General features: G+C 47.8%; 1 protein-coding gene across 1 annotated transcript; it reads right to left on the reverse strand.

Moving 5' to 3' along the window:
• Positions 1-581: 581 nt before the first annotated feature.
• Positions 582-17,706, reverse strand: LOC145353717 (N-formyl peptide receptor 2-like). The gene is made up of 2 exons (XM_080204485.1): positions 17,656-17,706; positions 582-1,577 (listed from the first exon to the last, which is right to left on the reverse strand). The coding sequence occupies exons 1-2, from the start codon at positions 17,704-17,706 to the stop codon at positions 582-584; spliced, it is 1,047 nt and encodes a 348-aa protein (XP_080060611.1).
• Positions 17,707-21,004: the final 3,298 nt, after the last annotated feature.

Below are 21,004 nucleotides of genomic sequence, written 5' to 3' on the forward strand. Positions count from 1 at the left end.
GTGGGTGGACAGACAGGGAGTGGGGGGGAGGGGGGGTATGGGTGGATGGGCAGACCAGGGTGTGGGGAGACGGGTTGTTGGACAGACAAGAGGGTGGGGAGGCGGGGGGCATGGGGAGGCAGGTTGGAGGGGAGGCAGGGAGCATGGGGAGGTGGGAGGGTGGGCAGAACGGAGGTGGGGGGGTTGGGAGGTGCGTGGATGGGCAGACGGGGGGTGGGAGAGGGTGGATAGGGGGTGGGGAGGGAGGGTGGATGGGCAGACGGGGGGATGGGGGAGGAGAAGGTGGATGGATGGGGGTGTGGGGGGAGAGGGATGGGGAGTTCTGCTCGATGGAATTGGACCAATGTTTATTCCTTTCCCAACTTGTAAATCTGGGTCACCATCACATTGTGGTTGCTGGGATCTTGCTGTGCGCAACATGATTGCCAGGCTGCCTGCATTGCGACAGTGAGCACATACTTGGTCATTGGGAGGAAGTGGCTTTGGGATGTCCTGAGCTGCGGGTGATCGCTGGAGTGATGTTAGTCTCTTTTCTCTGCTCCCATTGCGTGATAAGCGAGCTGCCTACGTCAGCCTGCCTCCTAGTCGAAGCCAATCCGTTCCAAGATGGACTGCAGAGACTGTTTGAATGTCTCCCGGAACCTGTGTCCCAGGAAGGCGTAGATGACAGGATTCAGACAGCAGCTGAAGAGGACTAAGTTGTGGCTGAATGTGACACCCAGACGGACGGCGGGGGTGGGGCCGGTGGCCATCTTGAGGAGTCTGAAGACATGATAGGGCATCCAGCAGAAGAAGAAGGCAGCCACGATGGTCAGTGTGACCCTAAGAGGCCTGCCGGGGCTATCCACCACTCCCTGCCCCCTCCGCAGCCGGACCAGAATGGCGGCGTGGCAGCCCGCGATAGCAGAGAAGGGGAGCAGAAAGGCCAGGAAGAAGCAGCTGAGGAGGAGCGCAGCCTCCCGCTGGCGGGACAGGACCCTACCCTGCTCGTCCGGGGGGTCCCCCGGCAGGCGATAGCAGAATTGGCAGAGGGTGCGGTTCCCTCCCGCGGGCATGGTATCAAGGAAGAGCAGGTAGGGGACAATGGAGAGCAGGGCCAGGCCCCAGAGGAAGAGGCTGGTGCGAACAGCTACCCGGGGGCTGAGGTGATTGCGGGCCCAGACGGGCGCACAGACAGAGGCACAGCGCTGGACACTGATAGCGGTCAGCAGGAAGACGCTGCCAAACAGATTGAGGTACTCGATGGAGACAATGAGCTTGCACAGAGCTCTGCCAAAAGGCCAGTGGAAGCCCATGGCCAGGTAGCTGAAGGAGAAGGGCAGGAAGAGGACGAAAGCGAGATCAGCTGCCGCCAGGTTGCAAGCGAAGACTCTGGCCACTGTCTTCTTCATCTTGAAGCCGGCGACCCACAGCACAAGGCAGTTACCACTTAGCCCCAGCAGGAAAACCAGAAGGTGCAAGGACAGGCTCAGCCCTAACAAAGTCTGATTGACAGAGCCCCTAGTGAGGTTGGCCGTGACTCCCACCTTGAGCGAAAGGCTGAAATTAGCATCAGTCTCATGGCTGTCCATGCTGATCTGAAAAGACAAAAGCACAGAAATCTGGTGCTGAGAGCTGTGACAGGAAGAGGAAACTCACATTCACAAACTGTTCCATCATTTGGGAGATAGTCCCTACAGCACAGGAAAAGGCCACTTGGAATGTGCAGGTGCTGAGGGTCAGTGCCACACTGTCAGAGGGTCAGTGCTGAGGGTCAGTGCCGCACTGTCAGAGGGTCAGTGCTGAGGGAGCGCCGCACTGTCAGAGGGTCAGTGCTGAGGGAGCGCTGCACTGTCAGAGGGTCAGTGCTGAGGGAGTGCCGCACTGTCAGAGGGTCAGTGCTGAGGGAGCGCCGCACTGTCAGAGGGTCAGTGCTGAGGGAGCGCTGCACTGTCAGAGGGTCAGTGCTGAGGGAGCGCCGCACTGTCAGAGGGTCAGTGCTGAGGGAGCGCCGCACTGTCAGAGGGAGTCTCCACAGAGGGAGCGATGGGAGCAGGAATACTCAGAAGCTTTGACTCCTAATTGTGTTACCTTCCTCAGATTAGTTGCATTTTTGCACATTTGCTGCTTTTCTGAGTAAAAGTTATTTTTCAGGAACCAATAAACGTTTCAGCATCACTGGAGACAGACCATAAACCATCTGAAATTCGCAGCGACATCGAGCAGAATCTGATTATAATTCACTTACTGAGAAAGAGGAAGTGAAACTGCAAAATGACATATTTCAATCAAACTCCTGATGTCTTGGGCAGATTCAGGATTTATTCCCCATCCATAATTACCCCCTTGAGAAGGGGGTGGGTGAGCCGCCATCTTGAACCCACTGCAGTCCCCGTGTGGTGTAGGTACACCCACAGTGCTGTTAGGGAGGGAGTCCCAGGATTTTGATCCCAGTGACAGTGATGTTGGGATGGCGAGTTGACTCGGGGGGGAACCTCCAGGTGGGGGGTGTTCCCAGGTATCTGCTACCCTTGTCCTTCTAGATGGTAGAGGTGGTGTGTTTGGAAGGCGCTGTTGGATGTTTCTTGCCTACAGAATCTCTAAGGCATTGTTTCTGATCCAATCTCCATATTGTTGATTCTGATGCAGGATTGTAGACTGACTTGTCCCCAAACTCAACGCTGACCCTGCTTCAGCAGACAAAGAACAGTACAGCACAGGAACAGGCCCTTCAGCCCTCTCAGCCTTTGCCAATCATGACGCCCTAACTAAACTGAAAAAAAAAACACCTTCTGCCCTTACCCAGTCCGTTTCTCTCTCTTTCTTCCCTTTTCATGTACCATGGATGGCACGGTGGCACAGCAGTAAGCACTGCTGCCTCACAGCGCCAGAGACCCAGGTTCAATTTCCAGCTTGGGTCACTGTCTGTGCAGAGTCTGCACATTCTCCTCGTGTCTGCGTGGTCTCCTCCGTGTGCTCCAGTTTCCTCCCACAGTCTAAAAGACGTGCTGGTTAGGCGTATTGACCCAAACAGGTGCCCAGTGTGGCGACCAGGGGAATTTCACAGTAACTTCATTGGTGTAAGCCTTACTTGTGACTAATAAATAAACTTGATCCAGATACCTCTTAACAGGCTTGAAAGGCCTCCTTCTTCTCCTATCTTCTATGTTTCTATGTAAATGTTGTTAATGTTCCTGCTTCCAGCACCTCGTCTGCCAGCGAGTTCCAGGCACCCACCACTGTGTGAAAAACTTCCCCTGCACATCTCCCTTAAACTTTCCCCCTCTCACCTTGAACCTGTTCCCCCTTGTAAATTAATACTTCCACCTAGGAAAAAGCCTCTGACTAATCACCCTGTCAATGCCTCTCAATTTTGTAGACTACTACCTGGTCTCTCCCTCAGCCTCCATCTTTCCAGTGAAAACAATCCTAGTTGATTCAACCTCTCCTTGTCGCTAACATCCTTGAGACCAGGCAACACCCTGGTGAACCTTCTCTTCTCTCTCTCCAAAACTTCCATGTCCTTCTAATAGTGCAGTGACCAGAACTGCATGCAATACTCCAAATGCAGCCTAACCAAGATTTTATACAGCTGCAATATGATTTCCCAACTCCTGTACTCACTAGCATGCCATACGCTGCCTTAATCACTTTGGCTACCTGTTTGCCACTTTTAGGGAACTGTGGACCTGCATGCCCGATCTCTCTGTATGTTAATGTTCCGCAGGGCTCTGCTATTTACAGTGTAATTCACACCTAAATCTAATCCTCCAAAATGCATCACCTCACATTTGTCCGGATTAAACTCTATCTACCATTTCTGTGCCCAAGTCTCCAATCTATCGATATCCTGTTGTATCCTCTGACAATCCCCGGCACAATCAGCAACTCCACTAATCTTGATATCATCTGGAAACTTACTAATCACACCTCCCCACATCATCCTCCAGATCATTTATATATACTGCAAACACCAGAGGTCCCAGCACTGATCTCTGCGGACCACCACTAGCTATAGATCTCCATTCTGAAAAACACCTTTCCACCACTACTCTGTTTTCTATAACCCAGCCTATTCTAGTATCCATCTATCCAACCCATCCCAAATCCCATGTGATTTTAGTTTTTGTACCAGTCTGCCATGTGGAACCTTGTCAAATGCCTTCCTAAAGTCTATATTGTGAAACACATGGGCAAAATGCCTGTAGCCTGAGCTCTGGCTGTGTTGAGAGCAAAGACATATATGCAAAGTGAATATTTGATACCTTCAAATACAGTTTTGCCTTGCTTCTCTCTCTATTTCAGTTATTTTGCACCTTTATCAAAGTTTCTAGCATGTATACAGAGGGTGGTGAATGCCTGAAATAAGCTGCCAGAGGCAGTAGTAGAGGTGGGTACAATTTCATCTTTTAAAAAGCATTTAGCTACTTAGAGGTACGATGGGCATAGAGGGATATGGGCCAAATGCAGGCAATTGGGATTAGCTTGGGGGTTGTAAAAAAAAGGTGGCATGGACAAGTTGGGCCGAAGGGCCTGTTTCCATGCTGTAAACTTGTATGACTATGACTCACGCTGTGAATGGACAGGAAGTGTGATGCTGAATAGCCTGTCTGTTCTTGGAGCTTCTGTGTTGTCAACTGGGAATTCCGAGGAAAATGAGCGGAACACACATTTCTGGCCATTCCTATCAGAGTTTGAGCATCAGGATAGACTTCATCCCCAGTTTTTACCCCGACTTCTCCACTCAACCTTTATCTCCCTTTCACTCGTCCAGTAATGCTTGAATTTTAAGATTCTTAGGTTCATTGGTGAGTGAATTCTCCCGGAGTATACCTGAACAGGCGCCGTAGTGTGGCGACCTATGGGATTTTCAGAGTAACTCAGTGCAGTGTTAATGTCAACCTACTTGTGACACTAATAAAAAGCAACCTTTAAAAACTTTATTGTTTTGCAATCACTCCCTTGCCTCTTCCTATTTCTGTAACTTCCAGCCCCTACACCCCTCCCTATCTCTGTAACCTCCTCCAGCCCCTACACCCCTCCCTATCTCTGAAACCTCCTCCAGCCCCTTACACCCGTCCCTATCTCTGAAACCTCCTCTGACACCTGCACCCCTCCCTATCTCTAACCTCCTCCAGTCCCTACACCCCCCCCATCTCTGTAACCTGTCCAGCTTCTACAACCCTCCCTACCTCTGTAACCCTTCTGACTCCCTACAACCTTCCCCATCTCTGTAACCTCCTCCAGCCCCTGCACCACTTCCTATCTCTGTGACCCCCTACAACCCTCCCCATCTCTAACCTCTTCCATACCCTCTAACCCTCCCTGCCTCTGTCCCTATTAGAGGTGCCTGAAAATTGGAGGGTCGCAAATGTTGTGCCTTTGTTTAAGAAAGGCTTCAGGGAAAAGCCTGGGAGCCACAGACCAGTGAGCCTAATATTTGTAGTGGGTAACTTATCAGAAAGTACTTTGAGAGACAGGATCTACAGGCATTTAGAGACACAAGGACTGATTAGGGACAGTCAGCATGGCTTTGTGAGCAGAAAATCATGTCTCACAAATTTGATTGAATTTTTTGAAGGGGTAACCAAGAAGGTAGATAAGGGCAGTGCAGTTGATGTTGTCTACATGGACTTTAGCAAGGCCTTTGACAAGATACTGCATGGTAGGTTGTTGCATAAGGTTAAATCTCACGGGATCCAGGGTGAGGTAGCCAATCGAATACAAATTTGGCTTGATGACAGAAGACAGAGGGTGTCCGTAGAATGTTGTTTTTCAAACTGCAGATCTGTGACCAGCCGTGTGCTTCAGGGATCAGTGTTGGGCCCACTGTTATTTGGCATTTATATTAATGATTTGGATGACAATATAGGAGGCATGCTTACTAAGTTTGCAGATGACACCAAGATTGGTGGCATTGTGGACAGTGAAGGTTATCTCGGATTGCAACAGGATCTTGATCAATTAGGCCATTGGGCTGATGAATGGGATATAAAGCTTAATTTAGATAATTGCAAGGTGATGAATTTTGGTAGATCAAATTGGGGCAGGACATTCTCAGTTAATGTTAGGGTGCTGGGGAGAGTTACCGAACAAAGAGATCTCGGGGTACAGGTTCACAGCTCCTTGAAAGTGGAGTCACAGGTGGACAGAGTGGGGAAGAAGGCATTCAGAATGCTTGGTTTCATCGGTCAGAACATTGAAAACAGGAGTTGGGATGTCTTGAAGTTGTACAAGACATTGGTAAGGCCACACTTGGAATACTGTGTGCAGTTCTGGTCCCCCTATTATAGAAAAGATATTATTAAACTAGAAAGAGTGCAGAAAAGATTTACTAGGATGCTACCGGGACTTGATGGTTTGAGTTATGAGGAAAGGCTGGATAGACTGGGACTTTTTTTCCTGGAGTGCAAGAGGATTCGGGGTGACCTTATAGAAGTCTATAAAATAATTAGGGGCATAGACCAGTTAGATAGTAAACATCTTTTCTCAAAGAAACGAGAGTCTAAAACTCGAGAGCATAAGTTTAAGATGAGAGAGATACAAAAGGGTCCAGAGGGGTAATTCTTTCACTCAGAGTGTGGTGAATGTGTGGAATGAGCTGCCAGAGATAATAGTAGAGGCAGGTACAATTTTATCTTTTAAAAAGCATTTAGACTGTAACATGGGTAAGATTGGTATAGAGGGATATGGGACAAATGCTGGCAATTAGGCTGTGTTTAATGGTAAAAACTGAGCAGCATGAACAAGTTGGGCTGAAGGGCCTGTTTCCATGCTGTAAACCCCTGATACAAGGGTGATGGGTGAATGGGACTGGGTGTGAATTTGTACACTGGGTCACTGCTGAATTGCTTTCCAATCACAACTCAATAAGAATGATCTTTTACAAAGACTATTAACCATAAATCTGTCCGAGCTGACGATGATATAACGTCTGTTGTAGGTAAAATGTTAGAATCCGTCATCAAGGAGGAAATAGCGAGGCATCTTGAGGGGAATTGCTTGATAGAGCAGATGCAGCACGGTTTCGTTAAGGGGAAGTCGTGTCTGACAAATTTATTGGAGTTCTATGAGGATGTGTCTAGGGCGGTGGAAAGAGGAGAGCCGGTGGGTGTGGTGTTTCTTGATTTTCAGAAGGCGTTTGACAAGGTACCTCACAAGAGGTTATTGCAGAAGGTAAGGGGGCATGGAGTTGGGGGTAGGGTGTTAGCGTGGATAGAGGATTGGTTGTCAAATAGGAGGCAGAGAGTGGGGGTCAATGGGTGCTATTCGGATTGGCGGTTGGTGATTAGTGGAGTGCCCCAGGGGTCGGTGCTGGGGCATCAGCTATTTACCATTTATATAGATGATCTGGAGGAGGGAACCGAGTGTATGGTGTCGAAATTTGCTGATGACACCAAGATTGGTGGAACGGCAAATTGTGCGGAGGATGTGGAGAGTCTGCAGAAGGATCTAGATAGGCTGGGCGAATGGGCCAGGAACTGGCAAATGGAATTTAATGTTGGCAAGTGCGAGGTGGTCCACTTTGGTAGGAATAATGGTAGGAAGGACTATTACTTACGTGGCGAAAAACTGCAGCAGGCGACGGTGCAGAGGGACCTTGGGGTCCTTGTGCATGAGTCGCAAAAACCCAGCCTGCAGGTGCAGCAGGTGGTCAGGAAGGCTAATGGGATGCTGGCCTTCATAGCGAGGGGGATTGAATATAAAAGTAGGGAGGTCTTGCTGCAGCTGTATAGGGCATTGGTGAGGCTGCAGCTGGAGTACTGTGTGCAGTTTTGGTCGCCGTACTTACACAAGGATATTTTGGCCTTGGAGGGAGTGCAGAGGAGGTTTACTAGGCTGATACTGGAGTTGAGGGGGTTGAGCTATGAGGAAAGGCTGAATAAACTAGGCTTGTACTCGTTAGAGTTTAGAAGAATGAGGGGCGATCTCATTGAGACATATAAGATGATGAATGGGATGGATAGGATACAGGTGGAGAGACTCTTCCCGCTCAGAAAGGACAGTAGGACTAGGGGGCACAGCCTCAAGATAAAGGGGGTCGGTTTAGAACGGAGTTGAGGAGGAACTTCTTCACTCAAAGGGTGGTGAATCTCTGGAATTCTCTGCCCGTTGAAGTGGTGGAGGCTGCCTCGCTAAATATTTTTAAGAAGCGGGTTGATGGGTTTTTGATAAGAGAAGGGATTAAGGGTTATGGGGAGAGGGCGGGAAAGTGGAACTGAGCCACGACAGATCAGCCATGATCTTATTGAATGGCGGGGCAGGCTCGAAGGGCTAGATGGCCTACTCCTGCTCCTATTTCTTATGTTCTTATGTTCTTATGTTCTTAGATGGCCTACTCCTGCTCCTATTTCTTATGTTCTTATGATATTACCTTGGAGAAGTGACAGGAGGAAGTAAAATTTCCCAATTATTATTCACTCCTAGATATTTCACCAGCTTCTCAGTCTCAGGCTCTGAAAGAGAAAGGAATTAATGAGACCTCACCTCTTGTCCAACAGCTCTCGAGAGACCAGAACTGCTTTTAGTCAACGTCTTCACAGAGTAATTGGATTCTGTGTGGCATGATAGGTGCTCTGCAGAGAGATGCAATGATTTAAGAAAGAAAAGCAATGAAGGATCCGCATTTCTATAGTGCCCTTCACCACCTCAGGACATCCCAAAGCTCATGTCTCTGCGCTTCCCTCATCCCTTGAACCAGAAAGATGCTCCGTACGACAGACTTGAGCCTCACAGCCAGATCTCAATAATCAGTAGAAATCTTTCAAAGGCATCAATCATTGGAATCTGTTTTTATAAAGTCACAACATCAACAAAGGGCAATGTTGGCCGTGGAAGTGAATTCTAATTGTTTCGTTACTTACCCGAGACCTGTTCGACTGCTCGCCTGGGGAGTGACTGCTCGCCTGGGGAGTGACTGCTGACCAACTCTGCTTGGGCAGGACATCCTCTTCCTGTCTAAGTCCCTTTTTATATTTACTCAGAAGATTTGTTGCTGTGACTCAACATGAGGATGTGGTCATGGCTTGTGAAAATGGTTCCTATTCTGTGTTGTTAAACTATCAACACTTGAGCTGTCCAGGCCAAGGGTGACTCCAGAATAGTGAACTTCATTTACGTGAACTTCAACATTTTCAAACAAAACCAGTTCTTTCAAACATTTCAGCAACTTGCGTATGCTTTTTGGCCTTTTATTTGGACTTTAACTTTTTTTTGGTAAAGTGCCTCTGAAGAGGTTAGTGTGTAAACATAAAGTGCATAGAATCGGGGGTAATATATTGGTAGGGATTGTGAATTAGTTGCAGACAGGACAGAGATTAGGAATAAATGTGTCTTTTTCTAAAGTGGCAGACAGTGATGTGTGGGGGTCCCGCAGGGATCAGTATTTGGGACCCAGCTATTCACGATATAGATCGATGGTTTGGATAAGGGAACCAAATGTAATATTTCCAAGTTTGCTGTCATCTCAAAACTTGGTGGGAGTGTAAGTGGTGAGGAAGATGTTAAGAGGCTTCAAGGTGATTGGGTAAATATGTGGCAGATGCAGATATTGTGGATAAATGTGAATTTCTCCACTTTGGAAGGAGAAACAGAAAGGTAGAGTATTGTTTAAATGCTGGCCGATTGGGAAATATTGATGTACAAAGGGACCTGGTGTGTCTTTATACACCAGTCACTGACAGCAAGCACGCGGGAACAGCAAGCAGTTCGGAAGGCAAATAACACGTTGCCCTTCATCGTGAGAGGATTTGAGTACAGGAACAAGGATGTCTGACTGCAGCTGGACCAGGCCTTGGTGAGACCACACCTGGAGTATTGTGGGCAGTTTTGGTCTCCTTATCTGACAAAGGATATACCGTGCAGACTGATCCATGGGATGGGGGATTATCATACAGGGAGAGATTTGTGTCAGACAGGATGAAGGATGCTGTTTCCTCTGGCTCAGGGGGAGAAGATCTGGAATAAGGCCTCACAGTTCAGTTGGCAGTTAGGAAGGCAAATTCAATGTCAGCAAACAGCTAGAAAACAAGAGCACAGATGTCCTGCTGAGGCTGTATAAACCTTTAGTCAGACCATATTTGGAGCTGTTTTGGGCCCCATATCTAAGGAAGGATGTACCAGCCTTGGAAAGCATCTAAAAGAGGTTCACAAGAATAATCCCTGGAATCAAGGCTTTGTCATATGAGGAGCAATTGAGGACTCTGGGTTTGTACTCATTGGAGTTCAGAAGAATGAAGGGGGATCTAATTGAAACTTACAGAACACTGAGAGGCCTGGATAGAGTGGCCATGGAGAGAATATTTCCACTAGTGGGAGAGACTAGAACTCGAGGGCACAATTTCAGCCTAAGGGATGCTCCTTTAAAACAGAGATGAGGAGGAATTTCTTGAGCCAGAGGGTGGTGAATCGAGATACGTTGGAGCATCTTTCTAAAAGTGTAGTGCAGTAATTAATGTCTGTTTTTCCAGAGACAAACTCCAATAAATGGCCAGTAGGATCACTCACAGCTGGGATCACGTTCAGTGTTTGTGTGGTTGGAATCTTAGTCTTCGTGTGTGTGAGAAAGTAAGTGAGAAGGTTTAACTTGATGTTTCGCTAAATATTTACTGCTATCTTCTTTCCTTAATCAGTGATTCTTTCCCTTGTGTTAAGCACCATTGGCCTCTCTGTCAGTGATCCCTTTGTCCTTTATGATCCAGTGCGCATCTTTCATTGTCCTGGATCCAGGTGAAGATTAATAAGTTGTTGCAATCTGGAAGGCGCTGCCTGAAAGGGCGGTGGAAGCAGATTCAATAGGAACTTTCAAAAGGGGCAATTGGGGAAATACTGGAAGGAGAAAAGATTTGCAGAGCTTTGGGGGGGCACCAAGCTGAGGTGGGGTGTGTCAGAAGGAAGGTCTTGTTATTATAGTGATCAAATCTTTTGGGCTTATTTATTATACAAGACACAAGATCTATCAGTTGCAGAGATTGGATAAGCATGTTAAAGGTGTTGCTCTCAGACGTACCACTACAATGTGTGGATCTTGGCCAGTTTACATATGAGAAGTAGGGGTTTCACCGTGCAAATAATTCCATCAGCTGGGCCCTTTGGGTCTCAGGTAATGATCAATATTCCATTTCTCACACATACGTAACGACCGAGCATCTACAGCTCTCTGCGGCAAACAGTTCCACAGATTCACTCCCCTCTGAGAAGAAATTCCTCCTCATCTCTGTCTGAAATGAGGTGACCTCCTTACGCCCGTCTGGTCCCAGACTCTCCCACGAGGGGAAATGCCCTCTCAGCATCTACTCTGTCAATCCTGAGAATCTTCTATGTCTCAATAAGGTGGCCTCTCATTCTTCTAAACTCCAATGAAAACAGGGCCCACCATCTTAACCTCTGGATGCTGTTTGTAGATTGCAGAGGTTGGGATTGTTCTTCCTGGAGAGGATAAGGCTAAGAGAAGATCTGAGAGGAGTGTTCAAAATCCTGAGTACATACGGAGAAACTGCCCCACTTGTAAAAGGCAAGTACTACAGGGCACAGATTTAAAGCAACTTACAAAAGTAGTAAATGTGATGTGAGAAAGACCTTTTTCACACAATGAGTGGTTGGGGTCTGGGATGCTCTGTCTGGAAGTGTGGTGGAGGCAGCTTTAATTGAGGCATTCAAGAGGGCATTGGATGATTATCAGAACAGAATCGATCTGCAGGGATATGGGGCGGGGGGGAAGGCAGGGGAATGGCACTAAGTCACAAGGTTGATTTGGAGAATAAGCACAGGCATGATGGGCCGAATGGTCACTCTCTGCTACTAAAGAATTCTGAGATTCTGTTTAAACATTATCAATTATGGAGCGGCACAGGAGTACAGTGATTAGCACTGCTGCCTCTCAGTGCCACGGACCCAGGTTCAATTCCGGCCTTGGGTCTCTGTCTGTATGGAATTTGCATGTTCTCCCCGTGTCTGCGTGGGTTTCCTCCGGGTGCTCCGGTTTCGTCCCACAGTCAAAGATGTGCAGGTTGGGCTGATTGGCCATGCTAAACTTCCCCTTCGTGTCAGGGGGATTTGAAGGATAAGTATGTCGAGTTACGGGGACAGGCTCTGGGTGGGATTGTTGTCAATGCAGGTTTGATGGGCAGAGTGGCCTCCTTCTGCCTTGTAAGAGATTCTATTCTACGATTCTAATTTGGATTGTAGATCAGTTGTATCCCAATGCAAACTGGGAAACATTGTGGATGTTGTGACAATCTCTCTTTGACCTTCCTTCTCCTGTAGTGCCTGGAGTGAGAGGTGCTGTCGCTGCTTTGAAGAGCTTACCCACAGACACACCGACAAACCCGACGATCTTCTCTACGCCGACATTAACCTCTTGAACCTGCCCAGCAATGGTGGGACTGTGCACGTGAGCGAGGGCACAGAATACACACAGATCAGATTCCAGCGAAACTGAGTGTGAAACGGGGCTGTGGAGCTTGTGAGGCCAATAGGGTTAAATAGTAACAAATAAAAATATGATATTGCTCACCTTTTGTGTCAGTTGTGAGTGTGTTTTCTGAATGATGCTGTGATGATATTGTGCCTTGAAGAAATGTATTTGATGTATTTGTGTCATGTTTCTTGTGCAGGATACATTTTTAAATATTGATTCTATTTACCCGGTTCTGCCTTGTCTGTAACCGGGAGTCACATGTTCATACTCAGAAGCATAAGTGATCCTAATTGCTGGAGTATTTGTTTTAATCTGGGTTGAAGCAGATTTGGTGATCTGAGTGATTCCCCCTGGGGTTTTTCAAAGTGGGGTTTGATTAGGTTGATTAACAGGAACATCATGTGACTGGGTAGGGCTCGGCTCACAGACAGAAACACATTTGGTTACTGCTTGGGATCTTTAGAGAGAAGTAGCTCCCTGTTTCTCTCTGGAAATTGGAGTCTAGGTCTTGCCAAAAAAAGGTCTCTACCTCTGAAGTTGCTGTTTGAAGATAGATCTTTCTTTGAAGGCTATTGCAGGGGAATCAGAGGACTGATGTCTTTCTGTATCTCTGTTTGGAGGTGTTAAAAGGTTGGAAGTCTAGCATCCACGCAAGCTTATATGCTTTGTGCTAACTGATTCTGAAGAGGGGATTTGTGTCTGTAGGGATATTGCTTAAATTGGAACTATAGAAATAGCTAGTAGTTAAGAATTATACCTTCTCGTGTTTTAAGCATTTCGATTGGTGAATGTTTTGTTAATTCTTTTTGCTTTATTTTAACTGTGTTATGAAATAAAGTTTGTTTTAATAAATGTTTACAAGTGGGTCGGTCGAATCGTACATTAAGCGAAACGTAAGAACATAAGAAATAGGAGCAGGAGTAGGCCATCCAGCCCTTCGAGCCTGCCCCACCATCCAATAAGATCATGGCTGATCTGAAATGGATCAGTTCCACTTTCCTGCTTTCTCCCCATAACCCTTAATTCCCTTGTCTATCAGAAACCTATCTACCCGTGACTTAAATATATTCAGCGAGGTAGCCTCCACCACTTCAACGGGCAGAGAATTCCAGAGACTCACCACCCTAAGTTCCTCCTCAACTCCGATCTAAACTGCCGCCCCCCCCTGCTTATTTTGAGGCTGTGCCCTCTAGTTCTGCTATCCTTTCTGAGTGGGAAGAATCTCTCTACCTCTACCCTATCTATCCCCTTCATTATCTTATGTCTCTATAAGATCCTCCCTCAGCCTTCTAAACTCCAACGAGAACAGACCCAGTCTATTCAATCTCTCCTCATAGGCTAACCCCCTCATCTCCGGTATCAGCCTAGTGAACCTTCTCTGCACTCCCTCCAAGGCCAATATATCCTTGCGCAAATGCGGTGACCAAAACTGCACACAGTACTCCAGTTGCGGCCTCACCAGTGCCCTGTACAGTTGCAGCAAGACCTCTCTGCTTTTATATTCTATCCCCCTCGCTATAAAGGCCAACATTCCATTCGCCTTCTTGATCACCTGCTGCACCTGCAGACTGGGTTTTTGCGATTCGTGCACAAAGGACCCCCAGGTCCCTCTGCACCGTAGCATGCTGCAGCTTTTTGCCTTTTAAATAATAATCCCTCCTACTATTATTTCTACCGAAGTGGATAACCTCACACTTGCTAACATTATACTCCATCTGCCAGGTCCTCGCCCACTCACTCAACCTATCCAGATCTCTCTACAGACTTTCCGCACCTTCCTCACAATTGCTTTTCCACTCATCTCCATGTCATCAGCAAATTTCGTTACCCTACATCAGCCCCCTCCTCCAGATCATCTATATAAATGGTAAATAGCTAAGGCCCCAGCACCGATCCCTGCGGCACTCCACTAGGCACCAACTGCCAACCAGAATAGCACCCATTGATTCCAACTCTCTGCTTCCTATTAGACAACCAATCCTCTATCCACGCTAACACCTTACCCCCAACTCCATGCACTCTAACCTTTTGCAGCATCTTTTCGTGAGGCACCTTATCAAACGCTTTCTGGAAATCTAAAAACACCACATCCACTGGTTCCCCTCTGTCTACCGCACTAGTCACATCCTCATAGAAATCCAATAAATTCATTAAACACGACTTCCCCTTCACGAATCCGTGCTGCGTCTGCTTGATCAAACCGTTCTTTTCTAGGTGCCTCGCTATTTCCTCTTTGATGATGGATTCTAGCATTTTTCCAACTACAGATGTTAAACTAACCGGCCTATAATTCTTTCGTCTGCTACCTTTTTCAAACAGCGGCGTAACATTAGCCATTTTCCAATCCCCGGAGTTCACCGAATTTTGATAAATAATTACTAAGGCATCCACTATCACCTCTGCCATGTCTTTCAGAATCCTGGGATACATTCCATCCACTCCCGGGGACTTGTCTACCTTCAGTCCCGTTAGTCTATCAAGCACTACCTCTCTAGTGATAGTAATTGCATTAAGGACCTCATCTCCTACCATCATTCTATCTTTAATATTCGGCAAGCTATTTGTGTCCTCCTTCGTGAAGACTGACGCAAAAAACTTATTTAAAGCCTCAGCCATTTCCTCATCACCCACCGCTAGATCCCCCCTCTCCCCCTCCAAGGGTCCAACATTCACTCTAGCCAGTCTCCTCTTCTTTATATATTTATAAAAACTTTTACTGTCATTTTTTATATTTAGAGCTAGTTTAGCTTCATACTCTATCTTTCCTTTCTTTATCACCTTCTTAGTCATTCTTTGTTGTTTTTTAAATCTTTCCCAATCTTCTAATCGCCCACTATTTTTAGCCACTCTGAACACATCAGCTTTTAATTTAATACTCTCCTTTATTTCCTTCAACAACCATGGCTGGTTATCCCTTCTCCTACAGTCCTTTACCATCGGAATATATTTCTGCTGAGTACCGAAAAAGATCTCCTTAAAAATCCTCCACTGTTCCTCAGTCGTCCTACCAACCAATCTGTGCCCCCAATCTACATTCGCCAATTCCGCTCTCATCCTATCATACTTCCCTCTGTTCAAACAGAGGACACAGGTTCGGGACTTTCTCATCCTCCATCTGCATCAAAAACTCAACCATACAATGATCACTCGTCCCAAGAGGATCCCTCACGAGAAGATCCCTAATTCTACCTGCCTCATTACACAGCACCAGATCTAAGATAGCTCGCTCCCTTGTAGGTTCCGCTACATTCTGTTCAAGGAAACTATCCCGACAGCATTCCAAGAACTCTTCCTCAAGCCTGCTGCGTCCGACTTGGGTCATCCAATCAATATGCAGATTAAAAACCCCCATAATTATCGCCGTTGCGTTTCTGCACGCATCATTTATTTGTTTGTTTACAGCCCACCCCACCTCCAAGTTATTATTTGGAGGCCAATAGACCACACCCACCAGCGTCTTTCTCCCCTTACTGTTCCTTATCTCCACCCACAATGATTCCATGTTTTGCTCTTTGGAGCCTATATCTTCCCTTACTACTGCCCTGATATTATCCTTAATTAACAGAGCTACCCGCACCACCCTCCCCCTCCCCCCCAACTTTCCTCCCATCTATCCTGCCTAAACACCTGATACCCCTGGACATTCAGTTCCTAGTCCCTGTCACCCTGCAACCACATTTCCATAATGGCCACTAGATCATACCCATTTGTGCTGATTTGCACCATCAGCTCATTCACTTTGTTCCGAATACTTTGTGCATTTAGGGAAAGTGTCTTTTTACCAGCCTTTATTTGGACCTTATTTGTAGAAACGCTACTAACCTCTCTCATGCCCCCTACTTTAATTAGTGGAACATCCTCAACATTTACCTGCACATGTACCCTCTCCTTTACTTTAGATTTTGTAATTTCCCCCACCCCTGCACCCTGCCTAACTAATTTAAAGCCCTATCTACAGGGCTAGTTATACAATTTGCCAGGACTCTGGTCCTGGCACAATTCAGACCAAGACCATTCCATCTGAACAGGTCCCACCTGCCCCAATACTGATGCCAATGCCCCATAAATTCAAACCCATTCCTCCCACACCAATCCCTGAGCCACCCATTCATCTCCTTAATCCTATTTACCCTGCACCCATCTGCATGTGGTTCAGGTAGTAATCCAGAGATAACCACCTTGTCGGTTCTGCTTTTTAATTTGATTCCCAGCTTTGCATACTCCCTCTGCAGATCCTTAGTTCCTATTTTGCCTATGTCGTTGGCACCCATATGAACCACAACGACCGGATTCTCACCCTCCCACTCCAGGTTCCTCTGCAGCCCAGATGAGACATCCTGGACCCGAGCACCAGGCAGACAACACACCCTTCTGTATTCTTTATCCTTGTCACAAAGGACAGTGTCTATGCCCCTAACTACACTATCCCCAATTACCACTACATTTCTCTTCTTCTGCTTTGACCTCTCCCTGCACCACTGTACCATGGGCAGTTTGCTCATCCACCTCACAGTCCTCATTCTTGTCCACACTGGGAGCAAGAATCTCAAACCTGTTGTGTAGATTCAGGGGCTGAGGCTTTTGGGTCTCCCCCTCCTTCCTCCCCCCGGCACCCCCCCCCTTTCCTCCCCCCCCACCTCCTTCCTCCCCCCCCCTCCTTCCTCCCCCCTAACCCCCCCCTTCCTCCCCCCCACCCCCCCTCCTTCCTCTCACCCTTCCTCCCCACATGCCCCTCCTTCCTCCCCTCAGCAATCCCCTCTTGTTCCTGAGCCTCAGAGTTTGTCAGTTTAGGGGGGTTGACTTTCTCTTGTACCCATTATCCAGGTTACACTCACCCTCCCTGATTTATCTCAGTGTCTGAAGCTCAGAGTTCAGCTCATCTCCTTTGAGCTGGAGATCTTCCAGCAACCAGCACTTACTGCAGACATGGTCACTGGGAAGGACCTTGGGGTCCACCAGATCCCACATCATACAGAAACAGCACATCACATGTCCCTCCATCTCATGCATTCTAAACCCAGTAAAGAATTTAAACTTACCTTGCCCTTTTCTCTGAAGCCCTGTGAGCTAAAGCCCTTACAGCTCACTCTGCTTCCCGCTCCCCACACTGCCCACTGTCGACTGCAACTCTCCTTTTATACTTTGCGCGGTAAAAAAATCCCTTCCCAGAAGACCCCGCGGCCCACTTCCTGTTTAACTTTTAAAGCTGTAATTCTACTAAAAAGCCCGCGACAAACTTTACAAAGTCAATCGCTTACCTGTACTCTGTTTAACCTTCTCTCTGCTCGCTCCAACGAACAATGCCTCATGCTCGCAGTAATATCAAAATCACAAAAAGTTGGGGTCTCAGTTAACTTCATAATATACTTTAGAGTTTCTGATCTTGTCCCTAACAGTTGTACCTGTTTTCATTCTGTCACCAATTGCAAGGAGCTGATGAATTCTCTATAATTTTACAGCTATTGATACAAGCTATTAAGAAACTCAGGCTGTTCTGTACATTTTTCAAATTAAATTTCACACTCTACAGAAGATTCTTATCTCCATGACAGCATTTCCTGTTGGCACATGTCCTTTTGATTATGAAAAACCCAGTGCTATCACTTCTACTGGAAAATTCCCATGTAAACACATTGGGCAGAATTCTCCCAAATAAATTCAAAGGGTCAAATTTGTGTAAAAATTGGAACAAATCCTATTGCTTTTTTCAGTGGAATTTTCATAACGAATTTCCCACACTCTGTGCCCAGCAGAGTGCACTCGCCCAAACTTGTGAAAGATCAGTGGGCGGCGCCTATTCCCACTGGTGAGGCCGGCAGCAGAGCGCGGAGTGCGCCACTGCACATGCGCTGATCTGTCAGAGTGGAGATCGACACCTGTGCAATAACCCTGTACTGCTGGCCTCTTGATCACTGGCCAGCCCCGTGACCCTGTTACGCTGCCCCACCGATCACCCCACGCCCCGATTCCTGGCCCCACCGGACACGTCTGGCTCAGCCTGCGATGATCTCCTCCAACCACTCCCCTCACCAATAGTCTCAATTCCCCCTACCCCCCCACTAACAGTCCCGATTCCTCCCCAAACCCCCCACCATTAGTTCTGATTCCTCCCCAAACCCCCAACTGTCCCGATTCCTCCCCAAAACCCCCACCAACAGTCCTGATTCCCCCCACCCGCCAGCAGTCCCAATTCCTTCTCACCCCAGCCCACCCCACCAGCAGTCCAGACTTCCCCCTCCAACCCCACCCCCCGCAACAGTCCTGATTCCTCCACTTCCACCAGCAGTCCCAATTCCCCCCCAACAACCCCCACTCCCAACGGCAGTCTGGTCTCCCCCTCCCCCATCCGGATGGCCAGTGCCAAACGCTGGCCTCCCTCCCTCTGTGCCAAGCACCGAGTGACAGCAGGACCCCACCACACCCACCGATCTCCAGCCCCTTAAGCCCTGCCCCCAATAAACCCCACACCCTCTGGCCCAGTGCCTTTGGTTCTGCCCAATGCCTAGTAGGAAGTGCCAAGATGCCCCCTGGTCATTGCCCCTTTGCCCTGTGGGCAGTGCCAGGGACCAGACTGGTACTGCCATGCTGGCAATGGTCATCTCCTCACTCTCGACCTCCTGCAGGGTCTCAACTGACCCCCATGGACTCCAGTGGGGTCAGGCTATGAGCTGTTGTAAACCCTGGTGGAGGGATACACTCCTGGCTGGGTTGGGGGTGAGGGGATGTGGGGAGTCTCCTGGGCCCAGAGATTTCAGTCCTGCGCCCGCTAATTAGATGGAAATTCAAATTTAAATATAATAAACAGCTCTGCACTGATTTCTGGTGCAGAGCTGACGGTGCCAGCAATCCAGCGCTCGGAGACACACAGAGGCCGTGGTGTCCAGCAGGGAACCCGCAAAATGGCCTTCCCTTGAATCTTCCCAAGAGAATCGTCCCTATCACGTTATAATTACATCCTCCTGACAGTGGTGGTGATCAAACTTCACCATTTTGCCTCTCAGAGACTGGAGGGGACATTTCCCCTGGGTTTACAATATTGGGAACACACAGAGACGAACAAAGGTGGTGTTTTGTCCATGTGAAGAATGCTGTTCAGAGACAGCGGGACAGAACAGTTTTATTGGTTGCGTTGGCTCTGTTGCTCAGACAGAATTCTGGTGAAAGATATTTTCCAACCCACCGCCCCAGTCTTGCCAAGAGGGAACATTAACTTGAGGACAGAGCCTGGGAGTACACAGGATCAGTCCCTGTGTCTGATTGGATAGACTCCAAGAAAACCAATGCTGGGTCTTACATCTCATGATCCTGGAGCAGATACAGAGTGGACACCTCAGATGATGTCAAAGATCCCACGGACACGATCTGTAAAAAGATTGGGGGTGGAGGAGGGAGGTGGGAGTGGGAGCAGAGGAGAGCTCCCCAGTGTCCTGAGACCAACAGTTATCCCTCAACTCCAACATCACTGGAACAACAGATTACCTGGGTCATCGTCTCAATGCTGTTTGTGGGATCTTGCTGTGCCTGCCACATTTCTAACATTAACTAACATTGATGGTGGCACAAGGGAAGCCCTTTGTTGGCTGTGAAACACTTTGGGAAGTCCTGATGTGCTGTAAGGAGCAAGAGAAAGGTAAGATTGTCTTTCTGCAATGTGATCGGGGTGTGATGAGGGGAACTCTCCCCATCCACTACATGAAAACGATGATTATTCCCATGTTTTGAAGAGGAGTCACATTGGACTCAAAACGTTCACTCTATCTCTCTCTTTCTCCACACATGCTGCCAGACCTGCTGAGGTTTTCCAGCAATCCATTTTAATTCATGTTTCCTTTTGTTCACATTCACTCTCAGCCTCCTGAATAACTCCAATGATTCTCACCCTCATTGTCTACCTCTCCCCTTCCCCCAAATATCAGGATCCCTATCCCAGGTTTTCATCACTCTCTGTGATTTAACTCAGTCCTGAAATCCCCCGATTCTCATCACTTCAGCATTGGTGGCCGTGCCTTCAGCAACCTGGGATCCTAAGCTCGGGAATTCCCGCCCTACACCACTCCACCTCTCTCTATCTCTCCCATTCACCCTCTCTCCTCCTTAACAATGCTCCTGAAAACACAACCTCTTTGGCTCAAAGTCAAAACGCACAATCATTTGGCTCAAGATCGGAAATATCAAGGCAAGAAGTCACTGGTGTGGGACAATGGCACAGTGGTTAGCACTGCTGCCTCACAGCTCCAGGTTCAATTCCTACCTTGGGTGACTGTCTATTTGGAGCATGCACATTCTCCCCGTGTCTGCGTGGGTTTCCTCTGGGTGCTCTGGTTTCCTTTCACAATCCAAAGATGTGCAGATTAGGTGGATTGGCCATGCTAAATTGCCCCTTAGTGTCCAAAGATGTGCAGGTTAGGTGGATTAGCTATGCTAAGTTTGCCCCTTAGTGTCCAAAGATATGCAGGTTCGGTGGATTGGCCACACTAAGTTTCCCCTTCCTGTCAAAAGGTATGTAGGGTAGGTGGATTAGCTATTGTTCACACACAGAATTATGGCAATAGGGAAGGGAAAGGACGTGCCATGGTAAAATGTTGTTCAGACAGTTGGTGAAGACTT

Source organism: Carcharhinus amblyrhynchos, chromosome 16, assembly GCF_965287045.1.
Source record: "Carcharhinus amblyrhynchos chromosome 16, sCarAmb.v2.hapA, whole genome shotgun sequence".
Taxonomy (NCBI): Eukaryota; Metazoa; Chordata; class Chondrichthyes; order Carcharhiniformes; family Carcharhinidae; genus Carcharhinus; species Carcharhinus amblyrhynchos.